General features: G+C 42.0%; 1 protein-coding gene across 1 annotated transcript in view; it reads right to left on the bottom strand.

The window, feature by feature from the left end:
• Positions 1 to 21,031, bottom strand: part of LOC146969355 (glucosidase 2 subunit beta-like) — a 138,910-nt gene that overhangs the window by 88,513 nt on the left and 29,366 nt on the right. Inside the window, exon 9 of the mRNA XM_085806291.1 lies at positions 7,113 to 7,199. Coding sequence (XP_085662417.1) covers positions 7,113 to 7,199 — 87 coding nt within the window. The remainder of the gene's footprint in view (positions 1 to 7,112; positions 7,200 to 21,031) is intronic.

The raw sequence follows: 21,031 nt of genomic DNA, 5'->3' as shown, positions 1-21,031 counted from the left end.
ATGCGGTGTAGCAGTTTAATAAGAAGTGCATTTCTCTTCAAAGAAGACAAATTTGCTGGACGCGTTTTTTTTTAGTTTTTTTTTCCCCACTCTGTTTAAGTTTGGCCGTGTTTCAGGATGTGACGCTGGCAGCATCGAAGAGAAGATCAAGGCGGCACAAAGGACAGCGCGAGGCGGTGTGGATGTGCATATGTGCGCCTCGGAGACGGCGTGTGTGCGCTGCGAGAGGTAAAATAATGACAGGCGAGGACGGATGGCTGGTGACGCGGCGACGGGGAAAAGCGCCGCAGATTTTGGGCCTCAGGCTGGGCAGCTGTGAGAAACTTCTTCTCTCTTATCCCCCCACCCCCATTTCCCTCCCCCCCGGTTCCCCACCACCACAACCACCCCAATACCCCCCTCCATCCCTTCTGCGGCACTGTTCAAACAGAGGACAAAGACGCCCCGAGTGATTTTCCTTTTTTCCGATCCCATACATGGCTGCTGGCGCTTTCCTCTTCTGTATCTCCAGCTCACAGCGAGAAGAGTGACAGAGTGAGTCATGGTGGTTTTAACGAGTGAATCTTTTGATTAATTTTAATGGCACTTCCGAACAAAATCCTCCTCCACCGGGAGACGATGTTCCTATTATTATATGTTATCATGTTTTACTTTCACGCATGAGTTGAGATCATGTTTGATACTCTGAAGGATTACGATGGAAGCCGCAGCTGCACATTTTGCACCTTCTCCAGTGTGAGTCACACTTTCTGATATACCATGTTTTTAGACTATAAATGGCACCGGTAGAGTCAAAAGGCCACCTGAGAAGAAGGCTGTATCTTTTGAAGTTGGCGGGTCCTTGTTTGAGTGTGTGTGTGTGTTTCTAAGCAGCACACTTGACTGTAGAACCTCCAGTCAGCTGTAATTTCATGGACATATGGCAGATTTATGTATATGTGCTTTAGCTTGATGAAAACACACAATCTTATGGAAATGAAGGACACACACGTGCACAAAACACACAGCATCTTTTAAACATCACCGCCGCATCCCAGGACGCCCAGTTCAGACAAGAGCGAGAGCCAATTAACATTTATGCATTTCTCCGTGTGTACGTTCGCATGTTTGGATGGAGAAGGGGAAAAAAAATGGCAGCTTGCGTGTCGCCGTCACACTTTTAGGTCATGCCAGTTGGCTTCTTCCCCCTATACCCCCACCACCACTCCTCGATGTGTGACAGCGGTGAGATCCAGACAGAGCAGGAACAAGAAAGCAAAAGAGCAGAAGGGGAGAACATGGCAGCCGAGGACTACCACTTCTACATCAAACGAATGTTGTCACAACAGAGCAACAGAGCCGCCCCTGTTAACTGTGACACCATTCAGCTGCTCGTCACACTGAGCAAGGCGAGGCGGAAACCTACTGTAAGTCAAGCAAGTGCGCTGTTTATTAAATAAGAGAGCGGGAGAGGAGGAGGGAGAGGAGGGAGAGAGAGAGAGAGAGAGAGAGAGCGGCGATGTGGCAGCGGCGGCGGCAAAGCAAGCATACTGTAGTGGTGTCAAATCTTCATAAGTAGCATGGAAAGGCAGTATTTTCTCATCCCTCCATGAAATTGAATGTTGGGGAGGGAAATGAAGCGAGCCTTCCAATAACAGTGAAGGCAATCATTGAGGCTTGAGAAATATGAGTCTGGGAGGGGCGGCGCTGGTGTTTGAGTAGAGCTGAAAGAAACAACAAAAGTGATTATTTAGTGGTATTATTCTATGGTTGATACAGCACATTTTTGTAATGTGCAGCTGAATGAAAAGCGGAAGGCTGAGCTAAGCTGAAAAGGTGAAGGCACATGGGATCATCACGCAACACAAAAGTGGACGATCTTGTAAAATTAGCAGCTTTTGACAAAGAAAAGCACTTTTCACATTTGTTAATGAAATTATTCGTTCCTTGAAATAAATATCAAAAGTTGGCAAAAGAAGCACAGCTAAAGTTTCTGTGTGTGATCTCGAAAGCTTGTAATCAAATCATTAAGTGCTATAAATGTTGCAGTCTGTGCTTAAACAGATTTTTTATCCATATGTTGGCATTTTAACTAAGAGGATCAGATGGATCGGCAGAAGTTCTGTAGTCATGCAAAAAAAAAAAATTAAAGAAACAGCTAAGTGATCAGCGGCCAGACTCTCAGATTTCTTTGCGAGGACTGTTGTATGTGACAGAAGGAAACCGAGGAGGGAGAAAGCAAAGGGAAGGGAAAAAAAGGAGTGGGAGTGTCAGGACAACAGACCAAAAAAAGAAAGGCTGTCTCCTAGCGGACGCCGGCGTATGGGCCTGTCAGTCGTCATTGCGTGCCACTCTCCCTGCTCGACACGGTGAAACTGAGGCAATGTACCCCATGAAATATTCACCAAAGTTGTCTTTGCTTAAAAAGGATTGGGGAGAGGTGGGAGGAGGAGGGAGGAGGAGGGAAGAGGGGGGAGAAGTAAAAAAAAATGCTGCGATAGACAGACGGAGAGTTCCCCCCAAATGCCCTTGATGTCAGGTTTGCTTAGGCTTCTTTTACATGTGGGGTAAGAGGTGGGAGGGGGGAGGGGGGCGGAGGTGGGGTTGTGGACTGGGAGACCAGCAGGGGGTCCATTAAATGTTCACACAAATGCACCCCCTAACAGCGTGTCAAGTCCCCACAGCGAAAGCCCACGATGCCCAAAAATACTCCACTGATTCCGCGCTACTCCCCGAACACCCACAGCACGCTTCTTTACTCCTGCCGACACTTTTGGTTCCTATACGCCTCCAAGAGATTTTTAAGTATTGAGACGATGTCCTCATTTTCACTGTTGACACCTGATGAGAGTGTAGCACGCTGTCATCGTGACGCTCGCTGTTACTGTGGCTAAATGACAAACTGATAAATCACAGCTTTTAACCAGGACACGGTCTGAATCTGAACTGCTGTTTACGGAAAGTTTCATCGACTAATGTCTATTTGTAAGTTTTTAACTTTACAAAATGTGAACAAAACAACGATGTTAACTGAAAAACAGTCAAACCTAGAAGAAAATAGAGGACGTAGAGAGAGTGACACTGTTGCTGCCAGAGAGTTATACATTTACAGACTTACAGAAAAAACATATAGTTGCAGTAGTGAAAGTAAAGTAAGTACCATGTGAAAAATTGAGTCAAGCATCATACCTGCTCCAAAGGCCTCACAGGTTAAGGTCACAATATTTGTGGGTTAAAGGAATAGTTCTCCAAAAATGAAATTCAGTCATTATTGACTCACCCTCATGCTGATGAATACTCCGGAGTAGTTTTTTATTCCTCAAAGTGCATCTGGAGACCCGGGAGGTGGGTTTGTACTCCAATTAAATCCTTATACGAGACTCAATAGCGCCTGACACAAAAAGGTCCATAAAACTACACAAAAACCTTGTAATCTTCCTCCATACTGCTCATCTTCTGCAACCCAAGTGTTCTGAAGGGATATAGTCCAGAGTTTACTCGAAACAACAACATTTTTACAGCCTAAACAGTCCTGTATTGCGCTCTGACGTTCACACGCGTGAACGTGCACCAGGCAAATTCATTACAAGACTGTTTAGGCTGTAAAAATGTCCTAAATTACGTTATTTCGAGTAAACTCTGGACTATATCCCTTCAGGACACTTGGATTGCAGCGGACGAGGAGGAAGATTACAAGGTTTTTGTGTAGTTTTATGGACCTTTTTGTGTCGGGCGCTATTGACTCTCATATAGGGATTTCGTTGGACTACGAACCGACCTCCCGGGTCTCCAGATGCACTTTGAGGAATAAAAATCTACTCCAGAGTATTCATCAGCATGAAGGTGAATTTCATTTTTTGGTGAACTATTCCTTTAATGCGACACTGTGCTAGGACGGGTAACCAAATTCTCTCAAATCTGTTCTGTTGATTGGGTTTGTGCAGGCGCAGTCTTTCCATTTGTATAACAGACAACATGTCACTGAGCCAATGACAGAAGGTGGGTGGAGTGGTAGCAAATTTTATTATTTCAATTATTCATTTGTTTCCTCAAAATTTAAACAAGAACTCAAAGAAAAAATCTGAGAGGAAGAACTTTGGGGCTGGGGGAAGCATCTCTTCATGTGTCATCTACTTTGACCAAGGCCAACGGTGACCTGGCAGGCCTTAGACAAGTCAATGGAGGACAGGGCAATGTCACATTAAAATTAGCTCCTAATTAGGCTTATGAGAGATGCGGTGATTCATTAGCAATGTTTGCTTCCGAGACAGAAGCAGCGCGTGACCATTGTGTTTGTGACAGCCTCCGTTGCCGGGATATGCGTTATTTAAGGAGACGCGAGCGTGGTACGGAGTGTGGAATGCAAACACGCCATTAGCCGCCATAGCTACCGCGCGAGGCTTCGACATAACACAATTACACCCAGTCCTTTTGTGTCTGTGTGAAAAGGTCAAATCTGTCACCGCTTTTAATGTAACACCTTCTATGATAGACTCTTCCAGGCATCAAGAGCTTTGATTTTAGGCATCTCAAGAAAATGAAAGACTTGCATTACATGTAAATGAATTGCCCATATAGATGGAGCTATAATGGAGATGCTCGATGACACGCTGAAGAGCCGGAGAGTGAGAGGAATGGCAATTCAAAAGCTAACAAGTGGCGTGCGGCTCACTCAGAGGAAGGCTTCGAAAAAGCAAGTGTGAAATAGTGAGTGAAACAGGGCCGATTAAGACTGGGTGCTAACCTGCAGTCACTTAGAAACCGCTGCTCTGCACTGCTCAAATCCTGGTTTCATACAAAGCTAAGATTTTTTTTTTTTAAAGGGAAAAAAAAAAAGCCAAAATACCATTAAATTAAGGGGAACGTATTTTTCGCAAAGAAATGCAATGAACATCAAATGTTTTACAAATCATTCAGAATCCAAAGTAGTTTTTTTCACTGTCCCTCAAATGTGTCCTCCTTCTAATAATATAATAAATAAATATAATAATGAACACGAATAAATAAAATGACAGTACAGTGCTTAACAGCCTTTGTGTGCCTTTGTTCAGTCAAACACATTTAATACTTTAAACATCTTGAAACATGTCCATGGCTGAGAATCTAATCCAGCTGACAATCTACCTTAAGTGTCAAAAGGCATCAAATACTGAAAAAGACTAAATTTAAGATCTTTATTTCACATTGTACTCTGAGCAGTGTCATTTATTTTGGAAAAAGATTCAAATATTTCTACAGTTCCAACATATGATACATAAAAAAGGATTTTTATGGTTTTTCTTAGACTTGCATTGCCATGTCAGAATATATAAAACCTACCTAAGAGCAGGTTTTACCCCCTCAGTAACATTCATATTGGAAATATCAGGCATATATTGATGCTAGTGGGCATCACAATTCAGACCAGTGCTTCTATTGCAAACAATAATGGTGCAAATAAAACCATTCCTTTTTAAATCCTATGTATTTCAGTGGTGTTTTCATGAAGAGATGGGGAACAGGAGTTTGCCTTATAAAATTCACATTCTATGATGGAGCAACACCGAGATAAGCCAGGCGGATGGTGAAATCTAATCTGAACCCCAATGTTTTTTTGTCTATGGAAATGACTAGCTTCTTATCGGCAGAGTGGGTTATTTGAGCAGATTCTCGCTGTGGCTTAGCGAAGGGACTCAATCACTGCTGCCCAGCGATAGGCCTCACTTTCGTTCTCTCCTCCTCTCATCTTTTTATCTGAAGGAGCGGAAATGAAAGGATAGTATCTCGCACTCTCTGCGTCCCCCCGGTTCAGGAGATGGAGGGAGGCGCATACATTTTCTTTTAGGGCCTTAGCCGTCAAATGAAAACATGTGGTTTTATAAACCTGTGCTCGGAGAGGAACACGCCGGCAGTTTAGGCGCTTTAAAATCCGCTCCCGACTCAAGAAAGGCATTGTGCTGTAATTTGTGCTACCGCTGCTGCTGTCGCGGTAGGACACGACCATGAGATAAATCTAATCACACTCTGGTAACTAGAGGAATATGACTGCGTCAAATCAACAGCAGCCAACATACAACGTACGACTTCGGAGTAATCAAGCTTTTGCACATTTCTCTTCTCTTCTCTTCATTTTCTGCTCATTGTCTAGGTTTGTCTTGTCCCCACATTGTTCCTAGAGGATATTGCACACAGTCAGTGGAGATAGCAATGCTTTGTTTTCCCTATGTACAACCATTTCATAAACAGAGCTGGTGGTTTTACGGTAGGAGAGGTACGAGAATTGGTATGAAAGGACTTGGTTGCACATCATTTATGTAGTCACTCCCTTTGAATATGATTTAATAGTATCACCTAAAAAAAATGGATTCACACAGTCCAAACTGGTGAAAACTATTGTGGTAGCTGTGTCAAACTGGAGGTACACTTTTAAGAGAACACATGAAAAACAGACCTCGCCATTGTGGGGAACTGTAGGTTGCAGTAGAAGTCGACACATACATTTCACAAAGCTCACAGATGTGTTAGCGGGCTCAACACCTCAAACAGGTCAATTGGTACGACAGGCACAGTTTTGAAATAGACAGAAAAAAAACAATATGGGGCCTACACAGCTGTGGTAGCAGCTCTGAGGGTGTATATGTTACAGAGGTGCTTTGAACTACCTGGCATCCATGGTAAACCATCTCACTGTAATGTGTTGGCATGTGAAACTACTCTAAGTATGATGGCGCTACACCAAGATATGTCACTTAGAACCATAATGTCAGGCGCCACTTGTTGCTAGAGGGGACTCCATTGGATCAGCAGATTAATTTGACCTGATCAGCCATAGGGACAATGGATACCAAATTTCATCCAAACCAACCAGCACAGAAATATGTTCATAAGTGTACAATTAAAAAACAAGCACACATGGACATTCCTGGAGAAACGTGTTCCAGAGTTCATAAGATAGTCGCAGAGGGAATCACATCACGTGGACCAAGCAATACATTTAGCTGTGCCAATGTGTGTTGGAATCCAAAGAATAAGGGAATGAGGGGCTGAATGAAGAGTATAGTTAGCTATAGGAAAAGATGGGAAAAAGCAAAGGTAGAGAGAGAGAAAGAGATGGACAGAAGTGGCTGGTGGAAATGAAGAATGATGGAGCTCACCTTGACACTGTCTCCTTTGGTCAGGCTGTCCCAGAGTGTGTGTTGAAACTTGGTGAAATCCATCTGATGGCCTCCTCCCAACAAAGCCTGAGGAAAAGAAGATAAGAGTCGGTCCATGTATAGTAAAACATTATCAACGAGCAGCTAAAAACAATTAAGTTACACTCCATAATTGTCATATGATATGAACACATCCAATGTGCAACCAACCACAGTCAAAAAACCTCTGCATTATAATGCGTTTTCTTCCACCTGTTTCATGACCTGCATCACAAGAGTGTAAATCTCCTCAAAAGAAAGAAAAAAAGGGTATATACATTCTGACACATATCTCGAGATGCACGCAAGCAAACAATCTCACATCTCTCGCGGAGTGCCTGCTGGCCCCATAGGTACGCATGCATTACATAACCGATAATAAACTGCACATCTCCCATTCAGCTCACCTCCTCGATAATCGCTGCTGCCATATCTGCTTATCTATTCAAGTCACTCTCTCATTAAATCAGCTTTTTACAGCCAAACGGAAGAAGTTTACTGCTTATAGAAGTCAAATACCATTCATCACGGAGAAGGGCTGTAGTTATACAGATATACTGCATGTTTTAATTCACTGGGGAACAAACACATCATTCCTCCTATCTGAATAAACATAGGCTCTTGCAGGAAAAAAAAAAAGTCGAGGGGGTGGTGGTGGGGGGGGACTGACAACCGCATTAATCTGCTGCCTTTTGCCAGCTGAAATTGAAGTCAGTGAGGCGGTGCGTACCAGTGGATGCCCATCAGTCACAAGACCTTGTGCAAGGCCTGAAAAAAAAAAAAAAAAAAGCCGAATGTGACGCTGCTGCACATTGGGAGGTAAAGGATGAGGACGGATGGGTGGAAGGTGGTGCAGCTTTCAGTGTTTATTCATCTGAAACAGTGTCCCCTGGAAGCCATTTTGGCAGCGATGTATCACAGCAGGCGCTGACCTTTAGATACTATGCACAATTAAGCTAAGCTAATAAACACAACTGTGGGCCTGGACATTTGGACTGGGAGGCAGGTGCTGTGAATCACCTTGGATGTGAGCGAGTTCTTTTTGTGCTTAGGTAGTCTCTCACCCCGCAAAAAAAGAAAAAAAAAAAAAGAAAAAGAAATGAAATGTGTTTTGTTTGAAGCGCGTTCCAGGAGGAAATGAGCTGAATGGTACTTTTGTTTGAGGCTGAAGTTCACTTTCACTTTTCATCTCACTCACAGGTGAAATGCTCTCTGGGTAATATCTTAAAGTTGACCTTTGTTTAAGGAGTCAGCAAAAGTACGGCCAGGTAGACTGTGTACTGTGGTTATAAGGCTGAAATAATTGAGGAATCCATTATCTGACTGACAGAAAATGAATCTGCATCAATTCAACAAACAGAAATATTTCAGGTTTTCATCAGTTTTGGATTTGTCAATATAAGATAATAACTTTGTTGGTTGTTCCAAAGAAGACATTTAAAGATGTTTACTTGAGCTTTCGGAGCTGGTGATTTTCACTCTCACTTGAGATTTAATGTACTAAACGATTAATCTATCATGATAAGATTCCTTTTAGTGACAATCTGTGTGGTAGCTTGTTAGATTTGTTTGGGTTTTCAGCCGCCAAATATTCAAGAAATAGACTTGCAATTGCAGCCATCCATTATCTCTTTTAACACCATGGACATGAATCATCTCTTCTTGCTTTACCAAGAGTTTCGATATTCATTTGGGAAAGTACCTTTCTACTCCCCAAGTTTATTTTGTATCCGTTTAAAATGAAAAAAGAAAACTAAGGGACGACCTTATTCAGGCTAATAAGGGAATGGGTAGTTGTTAAGAGACTCAAAATCAATACTCAATAGATAACACAATAACATTTCTATTTCAAAATTGTCTAAATTCGAGTTATTTTGTGTCTGTTCTGTGTGTTTATGTGAAGGTAACCTGATAAGCCATTTAGGCTCGACTGCTTATCATAAGTTTGAATTATCATCTTTGAATACTAATGGAATGCTCCTGTTTACAACTACATCTGGGAAGGACCGACTGAATAAGAGTAAGTGGAACAACTTCAGCAACTTTAAGTGCACTTGTTAACTTGTTCTGGAGTTTCTAACTGTATCCAAAAGTCCTCATCAGAAATGTTCTTGGTTGTCATTTTTTTTTTAAATTACATTGGTGGGTCTTCCATTTCCCACAAGAGCTCTGCCTGAATGACTCCTAAAACATGAGCATTTTTGTACCACTGGTTCCCTTTTCCCCAAAAAATTAATGGGTTTCCTAGATTGGCTTTTTGATTAGATACCTGAAATGAGGCCTGTGGTTCACACAAGCTCAAGACATTTTTACATTTAATTCCATGACATAAAATACATCAGTATGTAGCCTACTTCACTCAACTTTTTTTCACTTTTTGAGGTTTTCAGTGTTTTAAATGGGTTTCATGATGAGATTAACTAATTAAAGTCCTATTCATAGGCCTACAACTAGTTTAATATTTCTGGTGATTTCATTGGGGCGTCAAAAACCATACAGAGGTGTTAATTTGTTGAGATTACACTGCTCAACAAAGCATGCAATCACAAAGTTTTGTTTATCACAGAATATCTTTTCTGCAATAATCCAAAAATCCCATTGGGGGATGCCAACTTCCTGGTTGACCAATGAGATACACCATCCCTGCAGCACTGTGTTGTTGTGTTGTCCCTACTGCCACCCACTGCAGTGGAGTGTGTTCACAGCCATATGGAGACACATCTGGGATGTGATCATTCCTAACCATTTTAATAGAAAGCACCATTTTTGTAGACAAAATGAAAGTAACAGTGGGTCTAATGTATGATTTGTATCGCTTGCATTGCTTGTGTTTGTCTAATCTTCATTTTTATGAGGAAATACTTTTTTGTAGATTTAATTTACGTTGCTTTAAGAAAATTTAACTAAAATATTCTGTTGCTTGTAAGATTCAGACCCTGAAGGTGTTTTTTTCTGCTTCCACAGAAGCTGTGTTATAGAAATCAAGCATCTATTACTTTTATACACTCCACGTAGCAGAACAGTTAGTCCACACACTGTGTCTGAACTCCAGTTTCTCCAAGATTCAACTCCCGTTATGTAAAAAATTCACCAACGGTCCTGACAAATAAGCTCCACGCTTGATATAGTCAAACTAACACAAGGGCTGATAAAACAGTATGCAAAGATATTGCCTTACGGAGAGAGGAGAGGAAAGATCAAATAACATGGTTACATACTGTGCTATGTTATTTGATAGATCCAGCGAGTCACAGAAGCACAGTTCTACAAATACCACTTATATCCACCTGGCACGGGAATATTGGGTTTCTAGTCGGAGTTATGAAATGTATCACCTTGCAAATATGCGGTAACAGCACAAACAAAAAGATGAGACATCCATTACCATGAACCCACACAACTGAAAATATTACCACTCCTCCTACACAGTATTAAAGCCCATACAGCATGTGCGCGCATGCTGAATGTACACATACATGAGCAGACAGTCACGTATGTAATAAAGCTGTCAGCGACTTATGGCAGTTTGCCACATTAAAGCGCCTCTGTCGTTCAACTTGTGGCTTTTATCCTTCGCTCAGTCGAGCACCCGGCGACATGTACGGCGGCGCAGCGTGTTGTTCGGAGACAAAAGTACTCACTGGTGATCCCCTTTCAGCCCCCTTTGACAGACAACGACGGGAGCAGCAACCAAAATAATAGAAGTCAGAGGGAGATTTCCCAAGATGGCAAGAAGAACGCTGGTCATCTTTGCTGATACCGAGCGGTACATACAATCCCCTCGAGTCCCGAGGTCCAATTTGAAGCACAGATGGTTTTCACTGAAACTTTCCCCGGTAATTTCAGCCAAGACCACTCTGGAACCAGACAGACTCAAATCACGGCTTTAATTTGGTGTTGGGAGATTATTCAGGCAAACCTGGAGTGACTGTCTGTAGGATTAGAAGATTCTTATAACCTGATAGTATTTGCATTTGTAGAAGTGCAAGACAAAGGTAAAAAGAAAATGTAAAAAAGTGCTACAACTGCAAATATTAACTAAAACAAAGGCGTGATACTTCTTTATTATACCTCCACATTCATGAAAGACGAAGGGAAATCAGGGGAGAATTATACAAGATAACTGAGGCAGGCTACTATGCATGGGAGCTTTTTCACAAGCTAAATGCATGTTTACAGTAATTGTGACTTAAGCATCAATTGAGACATCCCCGAAGCTGATAAGCCACATAATAATCTTACAATGTACCAAGGCTGATTAGACCACCTGAAGCAAAGTCATTAAAGTAAAGCAGAATCAAACTTAATACTCTAAAAGCTTTTTGCCTAACTTCACAAAGATCTGCTTTGGCATACTCTTGAGGGGGAAATACTCCAGCAGCTGAGTTTTCACCTCTTCCCTGTCATTTCTTTGCTTATTCAAAGTGCTGCGTTAATGTTATACACAGAATGTGATATACAGATTCAAGCAGATTAAGCCTGGGCCAAAGTGAATTGTTTAAATGTTTGCCAAACATCTTACTGTAATTTTTCTTTTGAGGAATCTGTTTTGAGTGTTTGCAAAAAAAAAAAAAATGAAATGAGTATATTTCATAACTCAAAATGGTCCCAGTGGCTTACGGCATTTATTTAGCTCAAACTACTTCTGCATTCACAGAGAAATAAACTATGCATGTTTACAGCAAAGCCTTTAATGGTGTAAAAACCAGGTGGTGGTGTTGTTGTGCGATTCTTTAATCATGCTAAAGAACAGAGCCTCTTTTCTTAAGATAAAAGCAAGAAGGACAGGCAGATGGATCGATATATAGCATCACATCAGTCTATATTTTGCTCAGTATCCGGGCCCAGGGAACATTTCATAAAGGCCATAGGGTCGGCTTATCACGGAGCTAAATGCCAATGTAATTATTAGTGTCTGAAGATAGTGGAAAGGGAAGCACATCCTGCGGCAGTACACCATATTTAATTAATAAATGTCACTCTGTAGAAGGAGTGAGGGGAGTGCGTGAGAAAAGAGAGCGAAGCAGCAAGGGAGGGAGGGAGGAAGGGAGGGAGGGAGCCGGAGTGACAACAATACTGATCCTGACTTAAGTGCGTAGACACAAAACCACACCTGGTACATATAGAAATGCACTCGATGACAAACACGGGGGACACAGATTATACAAGCGTGAGAACATGAGAACAATCAGGTCCTGGCTTTAACCCGCTTTGTTATGAAAAATGCAACGACGGAGGGACACGGGGATGACTTTGTGTTCCACTACATTGCATTTTAGTTCCGAAGGAAATGGTGCGATGTTCTTATAGCGCGGGGGGTAATCTAAAGGAGCGGCAGCCGGGTCCTCGGTTGGGAATAAAGTGTCTCACTTTGACGACGGAGGCCAGAGTTCAGTTCATCTAAGACTAAGTGAACCACTGCTATTACAAAGTGATGCTATCTGTATAATGCAACTATGACCTCAATCTTTTGTTAACCTGAGCTGTACCCCATGTTAGTCACGTTTCGTATGTCGCAAATGGACACTGAACAGAACAGACACTGAAAAAAGAAACTGTTTGCAGGGAACTATTGGGTATTTGTTCTGTATTTTCAAGATTTAGAAACGTATGTTTAGGGTTACATAATACGTAGGGTTACGTAATACGTAGTTGGTTGATGTAACTGACACTAGTCTGGAATCATATGACCCTAGTCTGGAATTATATTTGGGATCTTGTGCTACACGTCATTATTTCTGTTTGGAGGTTTTGATTGATTTGATCTGAATAAGCTGATCATGTATGTAGGGTAGACGAAAATAAGCGTTAGCTTCAGCCTATGCCTTTTCGGTTTGGTTATTTTTTAAGTTAAACTAATATTTTCTATTAAACTGTGTAATTTAAATGACCTGATCGAAATAAAACATTTTTCATTCATTCATTCATTTTTCATTCATTCAACTTCTATGAAATGAGTATCTGTAAAATCTTCACTACTTTGTTTTCATAGAAAATCCACTCATGGCAACTGAAGCTCGACAAGACTGAGCTCTTAATACTTGATTTCATTTGGGGAACGATTGGTAGGACAAAGGGTTAGGGGTTTTACAGGTTCTCTGTATTAACATTACCCAACCTAACCTAACTAGTGCGCTATTGTTTGCCAGAGAATTCAGGATTAACACCACTGCCTCTGGTGTTGAAGTCCCTCTGTTCTCCCGCAATCACCTCCTAACCATTCCACTGTGAATGTTGTACTTCCCGCTGTCGAAGGAAATACTGCCAGGGAAAATATTTCAGGCAGCAATTATGTTTCTCATCGCGCCATAATTGGGAAAACAAATTAGTCCGATATAAATGTGATTTATAGGACACAGGGTTGAAATACTTTCATTGTGGGGTAATTCACAGGAGAAAAAGGGGGAGAAAGTTTCCAATTATGGAATTCTGCTCTTCCCTGAGTGCCGTCTTTGATATGTGATTGACAGCTTCATTACTTAGCCAGGAAGACTTGCCAGAATGGCGAAATAATAACAATGAGCTGTGCGTGGAATACTGCAGAAGAAGACTGCCATTTAGGGTTTTTTTTCCTTATCATAGGAAGTCACTAATTCCAAGAAAGTGATAATGAAAAATGGATTGAATTGTATTCACTCATTTCAGCCTGATGTCAAATCCAATTGGGTCTGGGTACACAAGAACAAATAAAGGACCGTGTTCATTTATGTGGTGCAGATTTTTCCCCCAAGTTTATACATGAAACTATTATACGGAGATGGACTTTAGCAAGATTCTGACAATTAAGGGCGATCTTTGTGGCATTTTTCACCATTTGCACCATTTACTCATCCATAGGTTCTCACTGGAAAGCGAACAAAGCCCCAACGAATCTGGATCAAGATAATGAACTCCATGCTCTGCTAATACCTTTCCCTGTCTAATGACTAGCACTAGTGTAACTTACATTGAATTCTACTGGCGAGCCCAGTGCAATTAGTTTTAGCTTCACCTTCCCACAAGTAAGCAATCTATAATCAGTGTAGTAGATCTACAAGCCCAAACTATGGCCTGTCTCCTCACTGCAGCGGGAACTCTGACGATGAACATGACTTTTTTTTAGAAAAAGCCACTGCAGATCTAAAACGACTTAACGGTCACTAAAAAAAAAAAAAAAAACTGCATACACAAATGTCTTCTCATAGCATTTTGGTCCCTCCAGTCAGCAAAAATGTCTGGTATCTGAACACCAGTGACGTCTAACAGTTCAACCCAACTTTACTAAAATAAAAGCAGAGACAGGAGAGGTGCACACTCATGCCACTACTGTTCAGCGGCAGAAGTCTGAGTCCCGTCTTACTTTGGTGGAGGTCAACGGGGTCGGGCGTCCTGTCTCTTTGCTTTTTCCTGCTGTCAGGGAGTATGAACACAACAGGCAGCTTGTCACACAGGACGCAAGCTCCCATGATGCCCCCCCCCACCCCCACCCCACCTTCCTCCATGCTTCTTTTTCGCTCCTTGCCCCCCTCAATCACAACCCCCCTATCTTGGAGTGCTACTTGAGTCATGACTACACCTGGGACCCCTCTCGCCTCAGTGCCATTTCTGTCATTGGATCAGCTGCTGACTCCAGCCCTGTATCTCCTGTCTTTTGTTCCCTGCCCACGTATTAACTCTGAACTGCCTGTAGAACAGAAAAGCAGTCGAGGCAGCTATGAAAAAAGAAAATAGATCAAGGTCCTGGAAAGCTGAAAAAAAAGAAAGAAAAAAAGATGTTTCTAAATGTTTCTTATGCAACAATTTCTATCCCTCTCACACATTTCTTCTGAAGGCGACACTCCTCGGCACAGAGAAGTGGGTATTCTTGTTTGGAAACAATAGCAGGCGTGCTTGTGAGGCAACTGTTAAGCTATTGCAAAGCAGATGCTTTTTTCTCTCGCCAATCAATTTAACACCTACACCTCCCCTCTCCTCCTTCATGCTGGCTTCGGCTCATCAGTTTTAAATGGCACAAGACATTCTTGCATTGTTCTTTTGACTTACTCAGAGGACAAGAAATGTCTCTGCTGAAGTAACAGCCCCATCAAGCCTTAATCACCAATAGGTTGGGTCAGCACAGACAAAAAAATATATATAAAGCGCAGCATGACAGCACATTACAAAAATACAACAAATACTGGTGCAGTATGCAAAGACTGTGGTTTCTTAAACTTCCGTAGAGGCAATTATATTTTAGAGAGTCTGTAAAAACAGGATGAAGATTTCTGGAAACAATTTTTGCCCCCCCCCCCCCCGAATCTTGTGCTAGACAGAATTGCAAGGGAAAAAGCCATCTGTGTCTGACTCTTATCCCTGGCTTCTCCAGAGCCTGGATGAGCCTGAGCCAGCAAATGTCAGTCGGATAAAGACCAAGCCTGACAGACAGACACAGGAGTTTTGTCATTCCGTGTGTCATCCCTTTGCTAGCAAGCCCAATCTTTGCCGGTCTCAAAAGCCCCGAGATGATGGGGGGTGGGGGGGGGGGGAGAAACATTCTCAGGGTGAACGTCAGGTTGTGTAACTCCTCCAAGTGCCACAATAGCTGAAACGTTGAGGACATGCACTATTGTGGTGCCCCCGCGGCCTTTGAGAGCTTTCATTATTGTCTTATGTGCTGTGCGGTGGGGTCACCATGGAAACACAAAACACATCAAGCAGTTTGCCCACAAAAGGATATGAGGTTCTTCAACGAGATGTTCTTCCAGGAGCCAGTGGTCTGTGTGGGGGTCAGAGGATATTTGATGAGACTTTATATATTTTCTTTATGGTCCTGAACCCTGAAATTCATCTGCACACAAATGCAGTTCACACTGTATTATCTGCAGGATGTGTGGTGAGCTGGTAAATATATACTGCAGGGCTAATTCAATATTTCTCTTTACTGACTTTAAATGAAACCTACTGTGATGATATAATAATAGTATACAATCTAGTGACACAGGAATCAGCTTTTCATTTAATGATATAGAAGTGTAGCTAATTAAAAACTTATACAGGGTACTCAAGCATTACCTTTACATTATTGAAGGATTCTATTTGACACAATGAGCAAAGGACCTTACACACCAGGGGGCGTATTTTTCATGCGAGTAAAAGAGTAGCGAAGTCCCGCCCCTTCCGCTGGACCTCCATTGGACCTTTCGGAGCGTAAAAAATGAATGGTGTTCAATAGACGGAATATAATTATTTTCTGATACCCCAGTCGTTATGCCTTGGATTACACAAATGTTGTTTATAGGCTTAAATTATATTTTTCATGTCAAGAGTTTGACTGTTTATTGTGCTATTGTTCAGTTAAATGCTGTTGAGAAACCACAATGAGAAAGACGACATGTGACGTCACATCATCACCCTTCCCCTCCCTTCCTTCTCCATCCACAGCGATTCAACTCTCCACATGCCCCGACTTATAATGATTTCCCCCCTCTTTCTATGCTCTTATCCTGCCCTTGGAAAAAGGCGGTGAAGTGGAGAGATCGCCATGTCTGTGGCAGAGTTCAAGTGCGGGTGGTGATGTATATCATTCGCGTCAAGAGCAGTGAAGAGCTGTAGTTCACAAAGCGGGCTCAACTTTATCAAAATTCTTTGTGCTAAATTGTAGTCTTCTTTGCGTGAAAAATTATCTTTAAATATCACAAACAAAATCCATGGCACAATTCAAACGGGACCAGAAAATAATTTTTATCTACCCATTGAATCTCATTGATAATTTTTCGCTTTTGAGGACCCATGTACCGGAAATGGAAGGGCAGGACTTCGCCACTCTATTAGCACGTCAATGTTTTTTTCAAACTATGGTTTTCATCCAAGTCCTTTCACACAGACTGCGAATGTTTCGCAGCCAAAATGCGTGAGTTCGAGTTTTCTGAGCTTTTTTCCGGCAACGCATCAACAAATCATGTAGCATGGAAAGGAGCTGTCACAACCCTACACAACACCGCAACAACAGTGTCAACAACCTATGTCAAGCTGTGTTGACACAAACATTACAAAGACGACAAAATGGAGGACGATGTGTTGCAACATCGCCAAACAACTCAGTTGTCAGGATAGTGATAGATAGTGAGTTGCTTTTGGAGGTAGTTCGTAACAAGATGACAGTGGCATAGCAGGTTTGGCTAACACAAACAAACATTTTTAAGGCCCAACATAGGCAAAGAACCACCGGACACAAACTTTGGTTTATAACTGTTGGTGTTTTTGCGTCGCCGCAATGGTTGCTGAATGTCAAAATATTCACCGGCGAATATTTCAACAGCGTCTTTTATTCGTCAAGTCCCAGGGCTGAAATACAGTTAATTGTGTTGAATTCCAGTTTTGATTATGTGATGATTTAGAACACATTTTAAAGATTGTAGTATTCATCAAGGTTGGGAAACACAAACCAATAAAAATTCCAGTGTTTTTCAGTCTGGATCACTTCATAGTGGCTGAAATGATTGTGTGTCAGAGGTGCCTTGGCAGTTAGCTACAATGGCTAATCTAGAAGACTACCTGTGCATATACTTGCTTTTGGAAATGTAGTTTTTTTTTCTGCCTACACATTGTGGTTTCACAATGCCACAAGGTGGTTATAGTCACTATCTTTGTGTCAACATATCAGTACAACTTATTCAAGGCAGATAATAGAAGGCAACAACTAGCTGTTACAAAGCGACAAGACAAGCCAGGGTCATCTATTTTCCATTACGGTCTGACTTTGTTTAAACCTGAGGTCATTTCCTGTTTTTATTTTTGAAATAACTTACTCTGCTCTTTTTCTGCTTTCCTATTTCTGTAAGAGTCTGCCCCATCCTCATATTTTCACCTATGTTTAATTAACCTCGCCTCTCCTTCGTGTTCAAGTCTGTGTCCTTCCCTCCATCTCTGACAATTCATCCGCTGTTATTCTAACGTCACCTTGTGCCTCTGTTTCCCTTATTGCCCTTCGTTTTTTGATGTCACTGAGCATTTGGCCTTGATTTATGGACTTCGTATTCCATCTTAGTGATACATCTGTGTTTTTCTTTGTTAAATCTTTGATCTGCTTGCACTGGTTTTGTGTTCTACTTAAATCTGGGACCTCTATCCTGTCCCCGTCCAACCTTGACACTTTCAGACACTGGCAAAAACTTGAGAATAAAATGTTCCTGAAATGTTAAGGGCGGTATTCAGAGACTGCCTCCCTCGCTATACAACATGCCTTCTGTTCCTCTGATACAGTGCGAGATCGCTGATCAATGCGTTCGCTTGGGAGGCGCCAGCATGGATTGCCCCTTTGTACAGTGTGTACCATGTTCTCAGGAGCTGCAGTTACACGGGTGCAACATCAATAGTATTTGTCAAGTGGTTAAAGCTGATAAGAATACAAATGATTGCCTTAAGCTTGCTTTAAGGCTTTTGTGTCAGTACAGCTTGTAAGACAGAACTTTCAGCGATGAAGTCAAAGTGATAGAAGCTGTGTGATTCAACTTTATATATATATCTGACACTGGGGGTTGAATATTTATGCGCAACACGTTATTTGTTGCTTTTTTTATTCTACATATTTTCCAGTATTTTTTTTTTATCGTGAAAATGTTGATGAATAAAAAGTTAAAGATATTGTATATGCTTTGTATGAACAGACAGTCATGCCGACGGATCAATAGGACGGCTCTCGATGTAAGACACCTCTGTCAGGACTTGTTGGAGCAGCACAAAACGATGCCTCTTCACTTTGCTCCTTCCCTCTCTTGCCTTTGACCTCCCACTGGTTCCATTACCTGTGCCACCCGCGCGACCTCAAGCGCATCCAATCTCGACGGTTACATAACAAAAGACGAGCGCGGAGAATATCTGAGGTGCAGCGAGGGAGAGGGCAAGGCGAGAGACTGAGGAGTGTCAGGTGCGCAGGCTGAAACAAGTAGAAAGTCTTTCGCTGTTACCACCCAAATCATTCGTTGCCCCCCCCTCCCTTTCTCCACCACCCCTCAATGTCCTCTTATCTCAAAAGAACATGACACATTACCGCGTTTTTTTTTTTCTTTTCTTTACCAGGTCAGTTTTCTCTAGCACAGCTCTACAAACCGCATATCACTCCACCTCTGGTTTCAGCCTGTCATTTCGGATTATATAACTTGAAAGCACTCCAGCTGGGAAGCAAAAACATGACGCGTGTGATGGGAGGTGATGAATTGGGGGGTGGGGAGGGTCCAACAAGCCCCATATACCCAGCAGCCTTTTAACTCACAAGTATAATCTCATTGGAAACAGATATGCAAAAAAAACCTGCATACGGCTGGTATAGTGTTTACTATCGGTTGCACGTAACTCATTACAACATCTAAGTTAGTGAGGTGCAAGCTGTGCATGCTTTACCTTAAAAGCGATATAATCCACAACCAAACACAAGTGTGGAATGGCAAGCCTGCATGCGCATACTGTAAGCTATAAAGAAACATCATGGCCTACATCCAGTCAGTTAAGTAAGACTGGATTCCTAAGTACAGCTTAGGTCTGCAGATAGAAAACTTCTAGGTTACTCTGTGACATTGTTCCAAAGTAAGACATTTCAGAAAGTTAAATACAGTTTAAAAAAGAAAAAAGAAAAAAAAACACACTCTTATAGTAACACGCAGCCATCAAAAATGTCCCCAGAACACACGCATTAAATCCTAGAATAACTGCGAGCTTACGAAACCTCCCAACAAATGCATGAAAAAGGAAATTCTTGGCAGCAGATGAGAACTGTTCATTTCTGAGCAGGAGGGATATCTCTCCCTCTCTCTGTCTCTTTTTTTTTTTTGAGAGAGAGAGAGAGAGAGAGGGAGAGAGAGAGTGAAGGCAGGAAAACCGCACCAGAGGCCCAGCCCATGACAAAACAAAGAGATTAAATGACCTGTGAATGTGACTTTCCATTTTTCCATTAGCTGGCATTCAACTTAGAGGCCTGCTGCCCCCTTCTGGAGGCTCGCAAGACATCAACCAGCAAAGATGTGCTGTAAAGCCTGCCCCCCCCCCACCACCACCACCTATTGTCATGGCAGTGATTTGAAGTATAACCTTATTGTCTCTCGTATTGATTAAATGCGCAACAATGGCAGTCAGTGTCATATCTGGACTCTATTCCTTTTTGGTTTGAATGCAGCAGTAGTGTATCAAAAGCCAGAAGCTATTATAGTGTTTACAGCACAGCACTTTAAAAGCCTACACACTGATTCCCCTAAGCATCGCTCTGTGTCTCCTTTCTCTAATATCTTGCACTAACATCAACATGTTATTTCTCGCCATTGAGATACAAAATAGCTGAAATCCAACCTTTTGACATACATTCATAAACAGAATGCAAATACACCACCCTCCCTCCCTCACCTCCCCCCTTTCCTGAAGTGAGATTTCAGCATTGGCCAGGGCCAAATGTCAACCAGCTCAAACAGATGGTGTGAAGAGCCCAGCCGAGTGGGTGACCTTGGCCGGTCGGGACTAGGGAGTGGGAGGGCAGCGCTGGGCATCGGGTGTTTTTGTGTAGCGGTGGATGTTGTGAGAGCTCATTGAAGTTGGAAAGATAGAGAGGGGAAGTCATATCAGGCCGGCTTGTTGTAAGAGGAGCTTTTAGGCTCAGCTCTACGGGGATCGTGTCATAGAAAAATGTCAGGAACGGGTCAACAGCATGGAGACGGGTTCCTACCTGTTTGATACACGAGTGTAAACTACACTATTTATTCATCTTTTTTATTTGTTCCCATAAAATGTTTTTAAAAAATAAGTTTGAATGCGATGAATGAGAAAAAGTATTTAAACATAACTTTGTACGGAGCTGAAAGTCATTTATTTTCAGTTATTTTCCTTATCACTAATTCAGTCTGTCGTCTTTTTATTACATTTCAATTGTCAGAAAGTAT

The sequence above is a fragment of the Trachurus japonicus genome, chromosome 18 (genome assembly GCF_045865225.1).
Source record: "Trachurus japonicus isolate A0001 chromosome 18, Traja_1.0".
NCBI lineage: Eukaryota > Metazoa > Chordata > Actinopteri > Carangiformes > Carangidae > Trachurus > Trachurus japonicus.
The sequence above is the reverse complement of the archived record's forward strand: the minus strand, read 5'-3'. Positions and strand labels throughout refer to the sequence as shown.